Source organism: Eurosta solidaginis, chromosome 5 (assembly GCF_040869045.1).
Source record: "Eurosta solidaginis isolate ZX-2024a chromosome 5, ASM4086904v1, whole genome shotgun sequence".
Taxonomy (NCBI): Eukaryota; Metazoa; Arthropoda; class Insecta; order Diptera; family Tephritidae; genus Eurosta; species Eurosta solidaginis.
In genome coordinates, this window is record NC_090323.1 from 97,709,767 (window position 1) to 97,729,214 (window position 19,448).

A 19,448-nucleotide genomic window follows, 5' to 3' on the forward strand; every position below is an offset into this window, starting at 1 on the left:
TTGATCATTGCAATGGCCATGATATTCAAAAGTTATATGAAAGTTAAATGTAGGCAATTAAAACCTGTTCAAGGTCGTATCTAAGGAATTGTATTTTTAGTACCCTATTACTTAAACTCTTACCCTACTATTTAAAACCAAACCCAAAGCTGAGGAAGAGCAACAAATAATTCAAATAATAACTCTTAAAATATTGCAATCAACAGAAAAAAAAATATGGAGAAAAAGTCACAAAGAGAACCTATAAAAATATATGTGAAGCGCTATATAAATTTGCAGCAAGAAGACATGTGGCGTTAGAAAGGATTTCAAACAACCACATTGTTGAGGAAGTTATTGACTTAGGACAATATTCGCCCAGGCATACAAGAAATGCCGGAAATCCAGGAAAAACACAGCCGTCCAATTGGCTGACAAATTGGTGAAAAATAATTGAATATATACTCGAGTAGGCAAATTTAAAATAATAAAAGTAGGTACCCAAGTTCTCTAAGATCAAAAAATTGCACAAACCCAAAAGGGTTTGAGGGTGACAAATTCCGGTTAAAAATTAAATAATTCTTCATTAATATCATGACGATTCTGTCTTGGTGGCCGCCGCAGAAATTGCATGACATAAAAGATCAAGGATATTGCTTGAAAATAGGGAAAATATCGCAAATATAACATTTAAAGATACGAAAAATTTTTGCATCCACTGTACCTTCCACTTACCCATTAATAGAACTACTACCAATACATAGCTACCCCGCTCTTCCGCCAGCAACCCATCAGTTGTCTATGCAATTTATTAGAGGTTTACCTTATTCTGAATGAAAAAAGGATAAGTGAAAAAAAATTTTTTTCTTGAATAATATGCGGAATTAGTTTAAGAAAATAAAAACAAACATTTACTGCCTGGGTCCCATTTAAGAAAACCTCACAATTCAAGAATTCATAATTTTACATATTAGGAAAAATACTTTTACTTTAACCACCAATAGATATAAGTATGACCTGTTTCAATTAAGTAAACCTATTTCTTTTAGAGATATCAAAATTTTAGAGAAAATGTCTTTAACTTATACCTCAATAGAATAGGTAACACAAAAAAAAAATATTTTTACTTTAACCCCACAATAGATTAGAAAATAGTAATAGGAAATATTTTGACTTTAACCTAACTAAAAAATAAGGAAATAATAGTCCATAAGAATAGGTTTACCCAATATAAAAATATGCTAATGACTCACAATAATTTAACAAAACAAAAAAAAACAAACAGTTTCAACAATAGCATTCCACTTTATTCGTCATTCAAAAGTCAGCACACAACAAATACGAAAATAAAAATGAGAAAACAAAAAAAAAACAATTCATATTGGTATCCAGTTACCATTAATTAACAAACGTTAATGTGTAAACACAAGCCGATTTTTAAGTGAGTCGACGCTCTTAAGGGTCGACTGTGCAAAACATTACACATCATAGTAAATATATCATTGTATATATAAGGAAAAAAAAAAAAATAGAAAAAGTCAGCTTATTATGAAAAAGCGAGAATCAGCATAATGGGCACTGTGTGTAAAGCAAATGCAAGCGAATAAAAACAACAAGAAAGCACATAAGCAAAAAATTCACTATTTATAGTATAAAGTTACCACTATGACATAAATTACAACTGAATTCAAGAAAAAATTTTATTTGGTAACACCAAGCAAGTTGACTGGGTCATTCAACGTAAAATGAAACAGCACGGCACACTTATAACAGTGACATTAGAGTGACCGTCTATAATTAAGCATAAAGTTATATACGCTCTCTTAAAGGCCGATGGTGTAGTATTGCGTGAAATTCACCTCACTTCAAACACGTTTAACATTACAAATATACTTACAAACAAACGTTTATATCTAATTGACCCAGACAACCACGAGTTCATTCGCCTTTGCCAAATCACCCAATATATTGATGCGTCATACCAAACTGCTCAAGCGCGGATCATATTGACAATATGTAGGTCAATATAATAATTTGCTGACTAAGCATTTCTCATTATTCAGTCATGCACCTCTAGTACGTAAATATTAATGTAAGTATGTATGTGTAGGGTTAAGAACTTTTGTATAAGTAGAAATGAATTTCGTCAATAAAGAGAAACTGCTTTGTAACGCTAACCATCAGCATGTAAACAACACTTTCTTTTTCTAAACCAATCATTACAAAATCCTGTTTACAAAGCATGGAGTTCCGGGTATGAAATCAAACTAAATTATACCCATTGGTTAGTTATATTTCAAACTTGAAATGCAATTCTTCCAAACTTCTACTACTCCTCACTAGCAAACAGCAATTTACCCATCATTGGATCAAGTGGAATACCTCTACCCAATTTCGTTAGTTCACCAAGTTTCGGCGTTATTTGTTTAGATATGATAAAATTATAGTTGACCGATAAGAACGATACATTTCTCCGATACATTTCCGGTTAAAAATATTTTAGTTAAAAAGTTATTAATTAAAATAGAATAAATTTACACAAAAATATGCTCTTGTATTTTGCAATAAAAACAGCATATCAGCTGTTCGCTCAAGTCAACTGTGACGTAGACGCGCAGAACGAAGCAATTTTGAAGTCGTGAATGTGCAATCTTCTTGTTTTGTGGTGCAGGTACTCGTTATATAATCGATTATTTAATCGTCACCGATAACTTAGTCACCAATTAACGTCTTAATCCATCGGTCCTCATTTAGCTGAATAATTATTGGCGCCACTTCACATGTATTATTGTTCTCTTCTTTGGGAATTTGCGAAAAGATATTTTGCAAACATGTTTCATGTTAACAATTTATTTTGTTAAAATTTTTTCTTAGACTCAAGCAATAAAGTAGTACTTATATGGCATATTTACGAATTTTTGTTTGTTAACAAACATGCGTGCGTACGTCCTGCCTCATTGATTTTTCATCAGCAACTAAACCACTGCCAATAAGATGATTTTAGTTTTACTCACACAGCCACAGCTTGAATTTTGGGGACCCTGTCTTAATAAATTTTACATTGATATCGGGCAAAAAGTAAGGCACGCGATCTCTCAAAATAGTGTACGTGTGACTCGCGTTCTTGCTCTTACCTACTGTGTTGTCGACATTCCTTATAGCTCGATGTTATTTACATTTTGAAGTTACCTCCTTAGGTATGTTTTCGTTATCGCTAACAAAAATATGCAACAGTAACACGGGTATCTGGTTCACAAGTTACCCCTACCGGTTACCTTCTTTCAATTCGCTTTTTGCAGCAATGAAACGCGTCCTTTTTGTTTAAATAATATTTAATTAATAAATAATGCTTATTTAAAATAATTTTTACAATTAAATTTATGTCCTCTTATTCTAGCTATTTTCATAAATTTGCATATTGATATGTACAAACTATATAAATACATTAACGTTCATTCATAGTCGTGCCCTTTCCAAAACATTGTTTTGAATTTCAGAGTGGCGCTGCCTTATTTTTCTTGCGCTGGTGGTGTTATTCATCATCAGTTTGCAGAGTCTTATTAGTGTTGTAGGTATAATAAGTCTCGTAAGCATCTGAAGATACTCGAACACCCACCTTTTGCAAAAGGTCTGTTTCATCTACTGCACGTTGTGCCGTTGTTTATGTAGGCATATACGTCCAGCCACACTCGGCGTCTGAACATCGTTTGCACACCCAAAATAAAATGGCTTGGAGTCAAGGGCTACGCATTTTCGTTTTCTAAGGGCAGATAAGTCAAAGGTCGGGAATTGACCAGCTTCTGTGTTTCTATTAATAAACTCTGCAATATATCTACTTGTGGCACCTTCGTCTTCAGTGCAAAGGAAAGTGCGTTCTTTATGCAGCGCACCTTTTTCTCCCATGAAGCTCCTGCCGATGGATTACCAGGTGAATTGAATATCCATTCCATACACTGCCGTATACCTTCTTCGACAAACCCTTTCTCTATCAACACCAAATCTTCTTTACTAGTTCCCACGAAATTAGTGCCACTGCCGCTTCGCATCCTCAGAGGTACTCCTCGGCGGTTTAATTTCTTAGGCATAGTATAAAAGCGTCAGTGGGCCAGCCAACTACTCTGGGAGTGGCAATGCGGTGGTCTATACCCCAAGTTCTGCCGGCAAGAGATTTGTTGATTTTATTACGGCTCTGGATGTTATGTACAATTGTATTGTATTCTGTTGGGTTTATTTAATCACATTAGTATATTAAGATAATGAAATATTTTAAGAGTACAGAAATAACATTGCAATTCAATTATAAATATGTACATGAAACAAAGTATGCCTAAACATTAATCTAAGTTACATAAGTGAACAAATCAAAAAATTTTTAAGAAAGTAGTAGAAAAACAGTAGAGCAGTAGTTTGAAATTATTTTGGCTAGCCAATTTAAGTCTCAATACTAGAAAGGTAGCTGTAAAGAATACGTCTTTAGTTGTTTTTGCCTGGAGAGTTCCTCACAGAAGCAGGGATTGAATTCCAGAGACGCGTGGTGTTGATAAAAAACAGCCTAGTCGAAGGTGCATAATTAAAAGTAGGTACGGAGAGAGTGCATGAGCGGAGAGACCTATTAAATACGATTTTATTATACAAGTATGCCGGTGTTTTTGTTAGGATCAGGCGAAACAGAAAAATGCAACTCCTTGCCTTCTGATAATCCGTCAGGTTGCAGCCCAGAAGTCTAGATCTCCAAGCGGATATATGTTCAAACTTATGTAAGCTATAGCCATAGCGAGTGACGTAGTTAAAGGCACCCTCCATTTTATGGGTAGATCTTGAGTCGATCTTATTGTAGATCAGCTCCGAGTATGTAATAAGGGTGTAATGAGTTGGATGGCAAGCTTTCTATTGATACGTAATGGCATAAAAGGCGCGGACTGTCGCAAACTGCGCAGAGTGCCATATACCTTTCTTACCACAGAGTTGATATGATCAGTCTCAGTAAGGCTACACGCTGGGAAAATTTTCTTTAATATTTAGTATGCTAGCACTTCAAAGTGCTCCCCACTCCAAATTTATATAATTTTTGGGTTACCCTTTTATATTTTTTCAAGTATGACGTAGTAGAAATTGGATATAATATATTAGCTTTCAAAGAACAGCATAACGGAAGTTGTTGTTAAGCAAATTAAATTTTACAGTGCGGCACATAAGGGTTTATTAGGAGCTCTTTAATTTTTAAAGAACTGCATACTTAAAATTGTGAGTTTGATATGTAAATTTTCTATATGGGTAATTAAATATTAAAGACTGCACAGAAACTTTTATTGGGAATTCTCTAATTTTTACAGAGCAGCATACAGAAAATTCGTTTACAGATTTTTAAGTTTAACTATACGGATTATTACAAATTAAAATCTGCATACGAATAGTCTCTACTTTTTAAATAAAAGTATACTAAAAATTGCGGCCGGGGTTTGTTTTACTACACGGCTTATACAAATTTAAGTCTGCAATGAAAATATTGTCTCATACATTATGAAAAATTCAACTTAATCCAGTTAATAAAATTTACAAATAATAAAAGTTATGGATTATAAAAACATATTTTTATACCTTTCATGAACATGAAATGGTATATTAACTTTGGTCCGATGTTTGTAACGTTGAGAAATATAGAAGATAGGCTCACCATTAAGTATTCCGAATTGATCAGGGTGACGAACTGAGTTGATATAGCCATGCCCGTCTGTCCGTCCGTCTGTCTGTTTGAACGCAAACTAGTCCCTAAAATTTTGAGATATCTCAATGAAATTTGGCACAAGGATGTATTTTTGTATTATATTAGACATTTGTCGGATCCGGTGGGATCGGACCACCATAATATATATCTCCCATGCAACCGATCGTTCAGATAAGACGATTTTGGTCATTCCTGTCGCAATTTGGAAAGTATAAACGTGAAACTCAGTGATATATATTCTAATATATCACAGAAGATATCCTGAAAAAATCACTGATCGGAGCTATATATAGTTATATCCCATACAACCGATCGTTCAGATAGAAAGATTTTTGGCCTTTTCTCCCCTAATTTAGAAAGTATAAACGTGAAACTAGGTGATATATATTTTAATTATCATAGAAGATTTTCTGAAAAAATCATTTCGATGGAGCTATATATAATATATATCACATACAACCGATCGTTCAGATAAGACGATTTTGGTCATTCCTGTCGCAATTTAGAAAGTATAAACGTGAAACTCAGTGATATATATTCTAATATATCATAGAAGATATCCTGAAAAAATCACTGATCGTAGCTATATATAGTATATATCCCATACAACCGATCGTTCAGATAGAAAGATTTTTGGCAATTTCTCCCTTAATTTCCTATATAAAAACATTAAACTTGGTGATATTTATTCTAATATATCATAGAAAATTTCATGAAAAAATAATTTCGATGGAGCTATATATAATATATATCCCATACAACCGATCGTTCAGATAGAAAGATTTTTAGCCATTTCTCCCTTAATTTCCAATATAAAAACGTTAAACTTGGTGATATTTATTCTAATATATCATAGAAGATTTCATGAAAAAATCATTTCGATCGGAGCTATATATAATATATATCCCAAACAACCGATCGTTCAGATAGAAAGATTTTTAGCCATTTCTCCTTTAATTTCCAATATAAAAACGTTAAACTTGGTGATATTTATTCTAATATATCATAGAAGATTTTCTGAAAAAATCACTTTAATCGGAGCTATATGTATATAGTATATACCTATCCCATACAACCGATCGCTCAGATAGAAAGATTTTTGGCCATTTCTCCCTTAGTTTCCAATATAAAAGCGTGAAACTTGGTGATATATATTCTAATATATCATAGTAGATTTCCTATAAAAATTATTTCGATCTGAGCTATAGGTTAGGTTAGGTTGGGTGGTAGCTTCACTGATAGAGGAAGCTCACTTAGACAACATGACGGTCCGTTGTGATACCACATATAATAAACTAAACTAACGGTGTCGTAGATATAACTACTTAGAGAATCGTTGGGTAGCAACGATAAAGTTCCGAATGATCCCGATCTCAACCTTGGATAGCTCCTCGGGGGATCCAAGTGAGTCACGACCGAAATACTTTCGCCTAGTTCTGGCAAAAGCTGGGCAGTCAAGCATAAAGTGATTTGGTGATTCCACCTCATCATCCTCCATACAGCTGCAGCAGGATGGAGTTTCCAATATATTGAGACGTACCGCATGGATACCCATGGGACAGTGCCCTGTCAAAACCCCAATGACCATTGATAGGTGAGCCTTAGTGAACCCAATTATTTCAGCAGACCTCCTGCCATCCACTTTCGGCCAGAAAGATCTTGATATCCTACAAGACGTAGTGTCCGCCCAACGTTTGCTGAGCTGACTCGAGGCCCAGCTATGGAAGAGCAATCCACAGGTGGCTAGCGGAATCCCGAAATCCCTACAGCCATCTTCATCCGGTTCAGTTGTACCGATTCGGGCTAAGAGATCCGCTTGACAGTTACCCGGAATATAACTATGGCCCGGCACCCAGATAATCTTAATTGTAAAATAATTCGATGCAATTGCAAGTGAGGTCAGGCACTCCCAGACCACCCTCGATCGCACTGTAGTTGAGCTCAAGGCCTTTATAGCCGCTTGGCTATCAGAGTAGATGTTAAATTCCCTAACCGTAGTAGCGCTGGATAGCATTTCATCCACCGCATCCTTAATCGCAGCAACTTCCGCTTGGAATACACTGCAGTGATCAGCCAACTTAAACTTGCGGCTTACATTTAGCTCTTAACAAAAGACCCCCCCCGCCAACCTTTCCGTCCAACTTCGACCCATCCGTGAACAAGTTAACTGGTCCCATGCCCCAGATAATTCCTCTTCTCCACTCCTCCCTCGGGGGAATGACTGAAGTGAAGGTTGTATAGGGAGCGGCCACCGGCATGCAATAGTCCGTCCTGTCCGGGATAAAGTCGAAACTAGTAAGAAGGCTAGAGTGTCCGAAATCAGAAAGCATATAACCCATATCACGAAGCCTGACCAACGACCGAGCAGCGGGTGCCTTTCCCGCAATATCTACTGGATGTATATTCAGCATGACATTCAGTGCCAAGGTAGGTGTTGTTCTCATAGCGCCACTGATACCGATAAGCGCCGTCCGTTGCACTGACACTAGCATTTTGGAGGTGCTCGCCGCGTCCAGTGCTTTCCACCATACCAGCACCCCATATAGCAGAATCGGTTTGACCACCATCTCATAAAGCCAGTGTACTACTCCTGGCGAGAGCCCCCATCTCTTTCCGATAGCCCCCCTGCAGCAGTACAAGGCAACCCCGGCCTTCCTGGCCCTATCTTCCACATTGGGCCTCCAGGACAGCTTCTTGTCCAGAACAATTCCCAAATATTTAACCCTGTCAGTAAGTACCAACGGTACCCCTCCAATCGAAGGAGTTCTGAAGTCGGGTATCTTATATCTCCTTGTAAAAAGAACCAATTCTGTTTTTCCCGGGTTGACCGCCAATCCACATGATTCAGCCCACCTAGCCACAGTATCCAGGTATCCCTGCAGACATCGCGCAGGGTGCCCAGAAATTTGCCCCTGACTAGGATAGCGAGGTCATCTGCATAGGCAACCACCCGAAAACCATTGGCTTCCAGCTCCACAAGAAGCTCGTTGACTACCACAACCCAGAGCAGAGGAGATAGGACACCCCCCTGTGGCGTGCCCCTGCACACCTTCCCCCTTATTATGGCTCCTCCCCACTCCGCTGCGACAATTCTGCCGCATAGAAGTTTGCTAATAAATTCAACCAGAGCCGCTTCGACTCCTAAACCCACCAGAGCTCTTTCGATTGCCCCCGGTAAGACATTGTTAAAAGCCCCTCGATGTCTAGAAAGGCACCCAGAGCATACTCTTTATGTTCTAGAGACCCCTCTATTTGCTTTACAATCGAATGGAGAGCCATTTCCGTCGATCTGCCTTTGCAGTACGCATACTGTGAAGCCGACAGTAACCCCCAGGTATCCTTTCTCGTAGGTACAGTCCAATCAGCCGCTCAAACGTCTTAAGAAGAAACGACGAGAGACTGATTGGCCTGAAATCCTTAGGTGACACATGAGAGCTCCTGCCGGCCTTCGGAATGAAGATGACCCTAACCGTGTGCCACGACTTAGGCATATAGTTAAGCCTGAGGCAGTTAGTGTAGATGATGGCCAACCAGCGGCAGGAAATCCCTAAAGACCTTTGAAGTTGCGCAGGAATGATGCCATCCGGACCGGGTGACTTATAGGGCTTGAACGAATTTATAGCCCAGGATATTTGACTTTCCCGTAGTGGGATGGCAGGCATTTCTGCATGGCCAGCAACCGCCGACCACGCAAGCGAAGATCCCTGCGCAACTGGGACATCGGGAAAATGATTGTCCAGTATAAGTCTCAGGGACTCCTCGCTACTCATCGACCAGTCCCCACCATCATCTCTCAGATACCACCGAGGGGCGGGATTCCTAGAGAGTATTTTTCTAAGCCTCGCGGATTCATTGCAGCCCTCTACGTTTTCGCAGAAGCTTCGCCATGAATCTCGCTTGGCTAACCTTATTTCATATTTATAAATCCCCAGACTCACCTTATAGAGCTCCCAGTCCGAGGGTAGTTTACTCCTCCTGGCTCTGTTAAAGAGCCGCCTACTGGACGCTCTTAGGTCGTCAAGGGAATCAGACCACCAGGGCGGCTTGCCCTTCCCCTATAAGTTTTCAGTGGGCAGGACTGTTGAAAGGCGCTATTGCTTGCCAAGTTGAATTTTTCCACCAGACCGTCTACTTCAGATTCGGACAGGTCCGAACCAACGATAGGCGCCTCAGGCAATAGCTCTCCGAACTTCCTACAATACAAGTCCCAGTTGGTACTTTTAGGGTTCCTAAAAGATATTTTACCGGGACGTTCTTCATTCACCGAGAACTGAATATATCGGTGATCAGAGAAAGAGTGCTCGTTGAGAACCCGAGGCCATAGGAGATAATCCCCCTCGTGCCAGAGAGAGGACCGGTGGACTCTGCGTTTAGCAGAATCAGCACTTGCCGACGTGGCCCAATAGCCTCCTCTACTCTGAGGACCCTCCAGTTATGCGTCGGAAGGTTCGGGTTGCAGTAACGCATTAATTCAAGTATTTTCTCCGGCTGAGATGGCCCGGCAGGCAACCACACCCGAGCCCTCGGTCGAAGTGGGAGATCCCTCCGTTCCACGGCCTCGAGTCTGGCTCCCCTCCAGACCTCCCCAACCAAAGAAATTATTTTCTTAAAGATACAGGCCGACCGCTCGTCAGCACAAGTAATCAGTCTAAAACCATGATACCACCCCGAGTATTCGAAGCATGGTCGCGTACCTGGGCTCTCCATAACAGCGGTCATATAGGCCGCTGATATGGCGCTGGCGACCCACGGCCACTCCTCTCGGGAGATGGTACCATCCTCCCTACTCCTATCCAGGACCCCGAGGGTGATGGAGCCCGCTCGTTTAGCGATTTCGCTAAACGAAATTGCGTCCCCACCCCCTCGGGCCCTTTTTGTCGTTGAGGCATTCCGCTCATCCGACCTTTGCCGCTTCATAGCCCCCAAACCCTGCTGCTCACCCGCATCGTTCGACACCGGTGTGTGGTCGTCGCACGCTCCTGGCCCACTCCAGCGTCCGGGAATGCTTCTCAGACATCTGAGCTGCATCCCTTCCGCCGTAGCGCTCCAAGATCTTCTCAGCTAGGCGCCGATCACCCAGAGCTTTCCTACGCTGCGCCGATCGCCTACCTTTCCCGGCAGGCTTCGACCCCAGGGCTCCCGTTGGGAAAGCTCCTCGCGACAGGGCTTCCTTACTAGTACTGGGCTGGTCCGTCGCATTCGCCGGACCTCTGCCTTTCCCCGTCACATCGCCATATGGGCCTGCATTGGGTGTCGGTTTCGACACCCCTCCACTACCCGAACTACCCGTACCTACGGGGTTTGAAACCAAACCCCTGCGCTTATCCGTCTGATCAGCCCTTTTGACCCGCCGGGAGCTTTCCCGGCTGGCGGCGACCTGCTTCGGAGCACTCTCCGCACGTGTCGCGTCCCTCGCACCATGACGACCTTCGCCGTCACTCCTACCCTCCTTTTTGTTCGTCTTCGTGTCCATTCTAAGAAGTCCCCCCTCAAGGCCGCTACCCGGAGCCGATTGTGTAGTCGCCCTTCAACGGTCCCGTGGTTATCTATGCTGCGCAGGGAGGCCACGCGAGGGTTGACGCATTACCTTATGGGTCATGCGTTCAGAGCCAGACCGGACGCAAAGCGGGAAAATCTTCAACCGCACCTACACTACCAATTTAACGGCGACGGAGCCGGAACGTACCTTGAGGCCCGCCACGGTTTTAACGGGACGTGGGCAGGTGCAGCATTAGCCTACCAGCCATTTCGATAGGGTTTCACCCCGACCTACTAAGGTGGCAGAATACTGCACCTACCAGCCCAAAGTCATCAATTCCTATCCATAGTCAAAATCAAGTCCCTAACAATCCAGTTCGTCACCGTTGAGTACCGATCTTGACCCTTAACAAGGTCCTCCCTCCCCTGAGCTCGGCACAATGACTCAGGGGTGCGGGTTTTATCGAGTTGTCCTCTCTAGATCCGCCATTATCAGTAGAAGCAGGGGCACCTCGTGCAGGACGTGACAACCAATCACGTGGGACAATTCGTCACTATGGCCGGTCTAAGACTGATACCAGTCCCTGATCCAGAGCCTGGAACCACGTATGATATCCAAGCCAAGTATCTTAACCCCCGATCTTAGCTATATAATATATATCCCATACAACCGATCGTTCAGATAAGGGGGTTTTTTGCCATATTTTATTTTATATTTATGTTAAAAATCGTTTAGGTTCACTATATATTTCTTATCTTATAAATCCGATTATTTGGAGATTACGAACGGGATAAGATTATTGTTCAGCCCCATTCATGAAAGGTATGTGGTCTTCGGCACAGCCCCGTCCTTACTTGTTTTATTTGTTTTTCTAAACAGATAGACATATATGTATATATATGTAACAATGGCTTTTTAATTAGTAATGAAGTAATAAATATAATAAAAGAAAATAATTAATTATATAATAATTCAGTCAAACAAATTGTAATCTACTTCGAAATCGGCATTATTTCGACTACTGTTCATATGTTATACATATAACTCATTCATATATATATATATGTATGTATGTAAATAAGTAAAGATATTACCTTAGTTTTATTACTAGAAATATTTCAGTTTTATTTCAGTTTTTCTCAAATTTAGTTTTATTTATTTCAAGTAGTATTAGATTTACATATTTAGGTAATTTTAGTTAAAAGTTGGAAAAATATTAGCTTCATATATTTAAGCTCATCTAAATTATATGCAGAAGTAATTGCTGCAACTCCGCACTGACCGAATTTAATAAAGTAAATATATTACGAAAATATAGGAATTTAATTTGTTTAAGCGATTTGGATTTTCAAATTATTAATTACAACTTTTATAAAAGTTCAACTTCGTTCTTAAATCAACACAACCGAGTTCTTCTCTTCAACTGTTCAACTAGTTTTTTTTGTTTGTTTGATATTTGTCATTTTTCGGACATAATCTAGGGTTGCCATGTTACACTCGGCCATCCTGATCGTCATCTGTCTCAGATGACAATAACACATCGTCATTTTCTAACGCTCTCCACGGCTTCATGTTGTCGGCACTAGTAGATGTATTGCCCGGACCTTCAAATTCGCCACATTTTAAAACGTCGTATCTGTTGTTTCGCTTAATTTTGCTGACCTTGTATGGCCCTAAATATTCACTCGCTAATTTCTTTTCCGCAACAAACTGTGTCCTCTTTATGGCAACTAAGTCGCCAACGACGTATTCGTTTGCTGGTTTACATCTTTTGTAGTATTGCTGTTTCTGTCGTTCTTGCGCTTTTTGGATTTGCTCTTTTGGTCCTTCCGTAATTGTTGTCGTTCCTCATCAAAACGTTGTACAAATTCTTGCTGTAGCATATCGAATATTTTATTGTTCATATTTGTTTTCATTTTAACGCCAAACATAGCCTCAAAAGTGAGGTATTCGTAGAACTTTTTATGCACGCGTTAATCGCTTTTTGGACCTGGCCGACCTGTTTTGTTGTATCATCCGCTGACAACTTCGCGATTACGGCCAAAATTGTACGATTTGACCTTTCAATTTGTCCGTTGCCTCTTGGAACTCCAGTGGTTATTAAAATATGTTCTACGTTAAATGCTGGTCCTCCGTCACTTACGATGCGGTGCGGATATCCATACGTATCGACCCACACTGCCAACTTTGCATTAGTCTCTTCCGCCGAGGTTGTTTTCGTGGGAAAAAGCCACAAACATTTTGAAAAAGCATCCGTTATAGCCAAAATGTATTTGTATTTCTTTGCGGTTGCGTCCATTGGACCCAGATGATCAACGTGTAGAGTGTGCAACGGGGTATCACCTTTATCAATTACTTGTAACATTCCTTCTTTCTTTCCCAACTTTTTATTATGTATAATACATCTGACGAAATTGTTAATAACTTTGTTAACTTTTCTTTCTAAATGCGGTATATAAAACTGTTGCTCGATGATATATGCAGTTCTAAAATGACCCTCTTCATGCGCATTTCTAATTATTTCGAGCTCCATTAGTTTCGGAGTAAACTATAGGGAATTTAACTTGTTTAAGCGATTTGGATTTTCAAATTATTAATTACAACTTTTATAAAAGTTCAACTTCATTCTTAAATCAACACGACCGAGTTCTTCTCTTCAACTGTTCAACTAGTTTTTTTTGTTTGTTTGATATTTGTCATTTTTCGGACATAATCTAGGGTTGCCATGTTACATGTATAACAGTGTTATCCTTAAAGTTATATAAATTAAATCCATCGTTTTAGAATATACTTATTCCTGTTTCCAGCTCGGATTTTGTGCGTAACAATACAATATTTTAGTTAGTTCCAAAAAAAAATCTTATAACTTATGCTATAATTTATAACATTCAATGCGTGAAAGTCCTCGTCTAAATGAGCTTCAATACCTTGGGAAAAAACTAAAGCTTTGCTATCCTTATCTATTGAAATAGTTTGTACATTATAAAAAACAGGTCCGTGTTTAGTTGGAACAATAATGATTGAGTTTTGAGTCAAGTATTGACCAACTTACTTCGAACATACTAAGACCGCTATCCGTAAGAAATTTTTTTAAAAAATACTGTTCGATTTTTTATAGGCCCAGTAATAAATTCATCAGGAGTTTTAAACTTATGGAAATAGTGATTGAGTTTAAGTTGATGCTTAGTTGCAATTGTATAACATATATTAATTCTGTTAATAGCTACGGTTGCAAACTCCTTTGATTCTTTATTTTTACTTTCTCCTCTCATAGAGCACAAATTACGCAATGGACCCGATAATTTCATTACTGTTGGGTAGTGTACTAAAAAGTGGTGTTTTGGTTTTAAGCTATTCGGAAATAGTTTGAAGAGAGTAACTAAGTACTCATTTACAACACATTTAAGTAAGTCGCAATGTTCTCGTTGGTAATGATTGGCTGTTATTATATCACTAATATCAGCCAGTTTAAGTACCAATTGCCAGTGCTCAGAACACTTAGGAATCAAATGACCAATCAAAAAAAAAAAAAAAAAAATACAAATCATTATAGGTAAATTTCGAACTAAGCTTTGCATTTCAGCAGCAGATAGAATTATTCGTTTATTTTTGATATGATCTTTAGAAATTTCTGGTGGTTTGTTTTGTCTATCATGGTAGCAAAATGAAAAACCTCTAATTTGTATATTCAATACTTCAAGTGTTATTAACTTTTTAAAAATAAAGTAGTCAAATATCAAAGCGATATCATACTGACAAACACCTTCGAAAAAGTCATGCGTAATATCTACAGCAAGGTTTTCAGTGAAATGAGAACTGGTAACATCATGAAAGCAACACTTTTCTTTAACACCTGTTTCTAAGGTTTGATTTAACGCCAAACCAGCTGCATAATTCGACCTATTACGCAGGTTGCAAACCTGCTCATCTAATATTCTGTTTATGTTTTCTTTCTTTGTCAGACAAAATCGGCAGAAATAATTTTCAGAAAAACTTTCAACCATACCAAACAATTCATTTACGCTGAGATTATCACCGATTATAACTACCAACTTAAAAAATATTTGCTTTGATTCATTATTTATGTTTATTGTTATGCCAGAGCTCTCTAAAAAATTTAGTTCACTTATTACACTTTGAAAAATTTTTGCTTTACCAATTGTTTTTCGATCTAAGGTGTTCGTTAAAAGAAACAAAAATATATTCCTAAGTTTCGATCTGTATTTCGGAGGGAGGCATAAAATTATAAAATATAAACCTCCACATTTCTGAATACCACGATGACTTTCAAGAGGATTATTATTTTCATAATCGTCGAAATAAAGTGCAATGGGTATCACGGTCTAACTATTTGTCTCTTTAAACTTTTTCCAATAATCACCTTGGACGTAATTAAAACCTATGGTTTTAGTGTTTTCTAATACGTTAAAGTAATCTAGGGTTTCCTTGAATATAGTTCCTAGTTCGAAAATTTTTTTAAGCACATCACGAATCGGTATAAACCCAGTGGTTAAAGGAACTTTACATATGATAAGCGAACTATTTTGCATTTTGTATTCATCTCTAAAGCCAATATTTAAATGAATAGGCCTAATAAAAGTACCCATTTTTTCAAAATGCTTAAAGCATCAGTATGATGTCCGAAAATCCTCAAAACAGCCTTGTAAAATATCAAATGATTAATTAATTTGGTCTTTCTGTTTTAAGCTTTTCTCTGACCCATCCAAACAGCTTAACATGTAATATCTTAACAGTGTAAAACAAATATCATTAACGAATAATTTATAATCTTGAATTATCATTTCAATTATTTATTTGGATAAATCAGAGAGACTACAATTTAGTTGTCAACTTCAGAACACGTTCTTGTAACAAACTTCCAAACGTTTTAGAAATATTCGATGTATCTGCTATATTTTGAGATACACCCTGCATATTAAATTTTTGAGAAGAGTTGTTATTAACACTTGAATAGCTTAAATAAGTTTCCTCACAAGCATCACATGAGTTATATGCGTATTCATTTAAAACCTTTTGAAATTCACTATCTGAATTGTAGTCAATCGATGGGTCTTGAATTGAAATACTAGGCATATTTGAAAGTGAAGGTGTTAAAGTTATTTGCTGATTGTGTTCCCGTTTCCGATGCTTGCAATAAGAATGAAGTATAAAGTAAATATGTTGGCATTGGGGTTCGCAGCACCATTACTCTTTTAAATTTGAATGGAAACTCTTATATAACAGCAAAATATTATTACTTTCAAAAATACCTTGACATTTAAAACAAATAAACATTTTCTGGATAGCTTCATACTAGTATCTTAAGTAATAGCAACTAGTCTCTTTATAAATTCAAAATTATAATCAAAATAATTTGCCGATAATAATCGCGAGTTATTCCATTTGTTCAAAGACAGTTATAAAGTCGTTCAAGCTGATAGAACTGAATTCTCTTTCAAGGCTTATTTCACACAGAATCTTTTGTAAAAGTGTCCATCGGTGAATTGCAGCACATGGATATTCACAATTTAGAGAAAAAAACTTTTAAATGTAAAATCAAGTGCTGCTAAGGTCGATTTTGTTCTGTGCCGTTTGTCCTTTTTATAAGCGTAAGAATCTACAACTTTATCTAAATCTCCGACAAGAACTGCTATTGGTTGGCAGGATATATTGTTTTTGGATAAATATTCTTGCCTGCGTTTCACAGTATCGTCGATTTCTGAAATATTCTAAGAAAGAAAAGTATTCTCAGTTAGCATTTAAAACAATTTCGATTAATTGATTCAATCTTTTACAATCATCTTATTTAGCAATCAAATCGAGGTATAGCAATTTCACATTTGATAGCTATTGTTATGTTTTAATAGATTACCGGAATAATCAAAAACGAGCCTCTGCCACAGTTACTCTCTGTTTAGTAACTTTTCTTTTTTTTGTCGCTAGTCGCTCTGATTCATCTGATAAAAGTTTTTGAATGTAAGGCGCCGATATTAACCGTGGTAAAAAGTGCCAAATAATTCGTCTTTATCTGATAAAACAAAAGGGAGTGATACAAATTTAAATAAGGTACTCAATGAACAAAAATAAATTGCAAAAATACCTTCTTCCTTTAGAAGTATTTATAATGGCTACCTCTTCCACTTCTTTAGGTCGTCGGGTCGTTAAGAGTAAGTTTATTATTTTGCTTTTAAAGTTGCTCCAATTTGTTATTATTCTGTTTTGTTTGCTGGGATAAAGTTGGTTAAAGTCAGAATCAATCTATGGAAAAATTAAAAAGATAAAGTTCATCCGAAAGAAAAATTTTAAATTGGTAGCAGCTGAGGTATTTTACAAAGCGAATATGTACTATAATTTGCTGTGACTATCACGATTAACCGATCGACGACAGTTACGATAATGTACCCCACCAGAATATGTTACCACAGCTGTATATAGATGCAAGAATTTCTCCACCTAACTTACCAATCTCAGTCCAAGCTCTCCTTCCAAACAGGGAAACCGGATATAGTAATCATTCAAAGATATTTTATTTTGTGTTAAAAGTGTCCTGCGATATTGCATAGTTATCTGCCACCTGTTTAATACTTCGAAGTCTGGTTGTTTGTCTCCCCAATAATGTTAAGTGGTTGTCTATATCATCTGAAATAAAAGTTATTGGTGCATATGAAATGCATAAAATTTATATATGTACATATTACCCTTGCTGAAATTTTTGCTAGTGGCAAGTCCAACTGGAGCTCCCTTGGTCGATTTATCCTTATGCGGTAGTTCACTCTTGATTAACCCTTTTCTTTTCAAGTCGCCAACTATGTAATTATAATGTGATACTAACTTTCCTGATGGTCCTATTTTCATACCGTTATTATTTTCGTATGGAATGTAATATACTGCTGGATTTTCGTTGGGAAAAACTAGCAATTTCGGCTGAATATTGCTTTAGTATTTCAAGTGAAAGGCTTTGTAAATAATATAATAAAATCACTCATTAAACGCTCAACAAAGTGAAAGAAATTTCCACACTCTATCAAAAAAATACATACTTATATTTGGGTGATTTATCCAACTGAGCCGCATTAAATGCCTTCTCTTTTTCACGATTGATCAAACGTCTTACTAATAAGTTACGTACTTTGGCATTAAAATGTTTTCCCTCGTTAGTTTTTATTATAGCTTTTCCGTCAATGTCATTAGTGAGGTAATCGTATAGAATCTGGAATAATTAATATAAATTTAAAGTATGTACTTTTAGCTAATTGAATAAAGTATTTATTTTGGGTTGCGGTAAAATTAAACTAACTTACGAAAGGAGTATCGGTTCTATTAACTTTAAATTTTCGTAGGCCGGTATCAGTATCACTATCTAGAACAGAGAGATATAATACAATAAGTGTTTCAAGTCTAAAAAGAATCAGAAACTATAAATACAACTTAAATTTTCAGATCTATTTTTATTACTGGCTGAAGTGAATTCTGTTATGTCCAGTATATCTTCATCAGAGTTAGAATTTGCTCTTTGTGAATTACGGCTCCCTATATCGGTTTGGGTGCAAGTTTCTAATGGTTGCGGCAATGGTGAAACTTCTGTTGTGGATTGATGAGTAAAATTTTAAAATATAATAAAAAGTGGAGTGGCCATAATACGCACAAAACATCTTTTACTTTAATTGAAGAGCATATGAGTGTGCATTCATACAAATTTATGTGCCAGCAAAATATACATACATTGTTACACATGTAAAAATGCTAGGTACTACAGCTATTTTTTGTATCACATAAGTGATACGAATATACATACATATGCACGCTCGCATAATAAGTCATAATTTAATTTTGAACTTACCTTTTATTACGGACTCCAAATGATTCATGCCCCATTCATCCAGATCACTCCACCTAATTATAACAATAAATAGGGGGACTCATGTAACCGTATAAATGCCTTATAAAGTGTGTAAACGTGCGTAAACGAGCTGTCAAATTTTGTATGAAAAATCATTTACACAATTTGTATAAATTTACGCGCACATTTCATTATGTAAACGCGGTAAACTCAAAGGAATGCAACCTTGCAGACATTACAGCAGGCGTTTGCATCAGAAATCTCCACTATCAGCAAGTAAAGGCGTTTTAGTTTTCAGTTTTCACTTAATCTTGGCATTTTTTAATTTGTATAACAATCAAAAAAATTTTGTTTGGCAATAATACAGCTGATAAACAATCAAGTTTATCAAGAGTATTACTAGGTGCGTTCATATAACCGCGTGT

The 19,448-nt window shown here is 37.6% G+C and overlaps 1 protein-coding gene across 4 annotated transcripts; it reads right to left on the minus strand.

Moving 5' to 3' along the window:
* Positions 1–15,964: 15,964 nt before the first annotated feature.
* On the minus strand, positions 15,965–19,172 carry LOC137233494 (uncharacterized). 4 transcript variants are annotated; one of them, XR_010947489.1, is made up of 9 exons: positions 18,829–18,957; positions 18,639–18,764; positions 18,485–18,543; positions 18,224–18,393; positions 17,882–18,139; positions 17,646–17,822; positions 17,284–17,441; positions 17,056–17,211; positions 15,965–16,912 (listed from the first exon to the last, which is right to left on the minus strand). XR_010947489.1 is itself a non-coding variant. In XM_067756531.1 (9 exons), exons 1-5 carry the CDS (start codon positions 19,049–19,051, stop codon positions 18,046–18,048), a joined length of 504 nt encoding a protein of 167 aa, XP_067612632.1. In that variant the 5' UTR covers positions 19,052–19,172; the 3' UTR covers positions 15,965–16,912; positions 17,056–17,211; positions 17,284–17,441; positions 17,646–17,822; positions 17,882–18,045. The 4 variants fall into 4 exon arrangements, 3 of the variants coding, with proteins under 3 accessions (XP_067612632.1, XP_067612631.1, XP_067612633.1); XM_067756531.1 differs by lacking the exon at positions 18,829–18,957 and adding an exon at positions 19,024–19,172 and having other exon boundaries at positions 18,612–18,764; XM_067756530.1 differs by lacking the exon at positions 18,829–18,957 and adding an exon at positions 19,024–19,172 and having other exon boundaries at positions 18,609–18,764.
* Between the last annotated feature and the right edge of the window lie 276 nt (positions 19,173–19,448).

Bases quoted from the DNA above. Each gene is read 5' to 3' on its own strand.
- LOC137233494 (XM_067756530.1), bottom strand. From the start codon at position 19,051: ATGAATCATTTGGAGTCCGTAATAAAAG. The intron at 18,544-18,608 runs GTATTTATAGTT...TCTCTGTTCTAG, and splicing joins TAGATCTGAAAATTTAAGTT to ATAGTGATACTGATACCGGC. The intron at 18,140-18,223 runs GTATGTATTTTT...TTATTTACAAAG, and splicing joins GATAAATCACCCAAATATAA to CCTTTCACTTGAAATACTAA.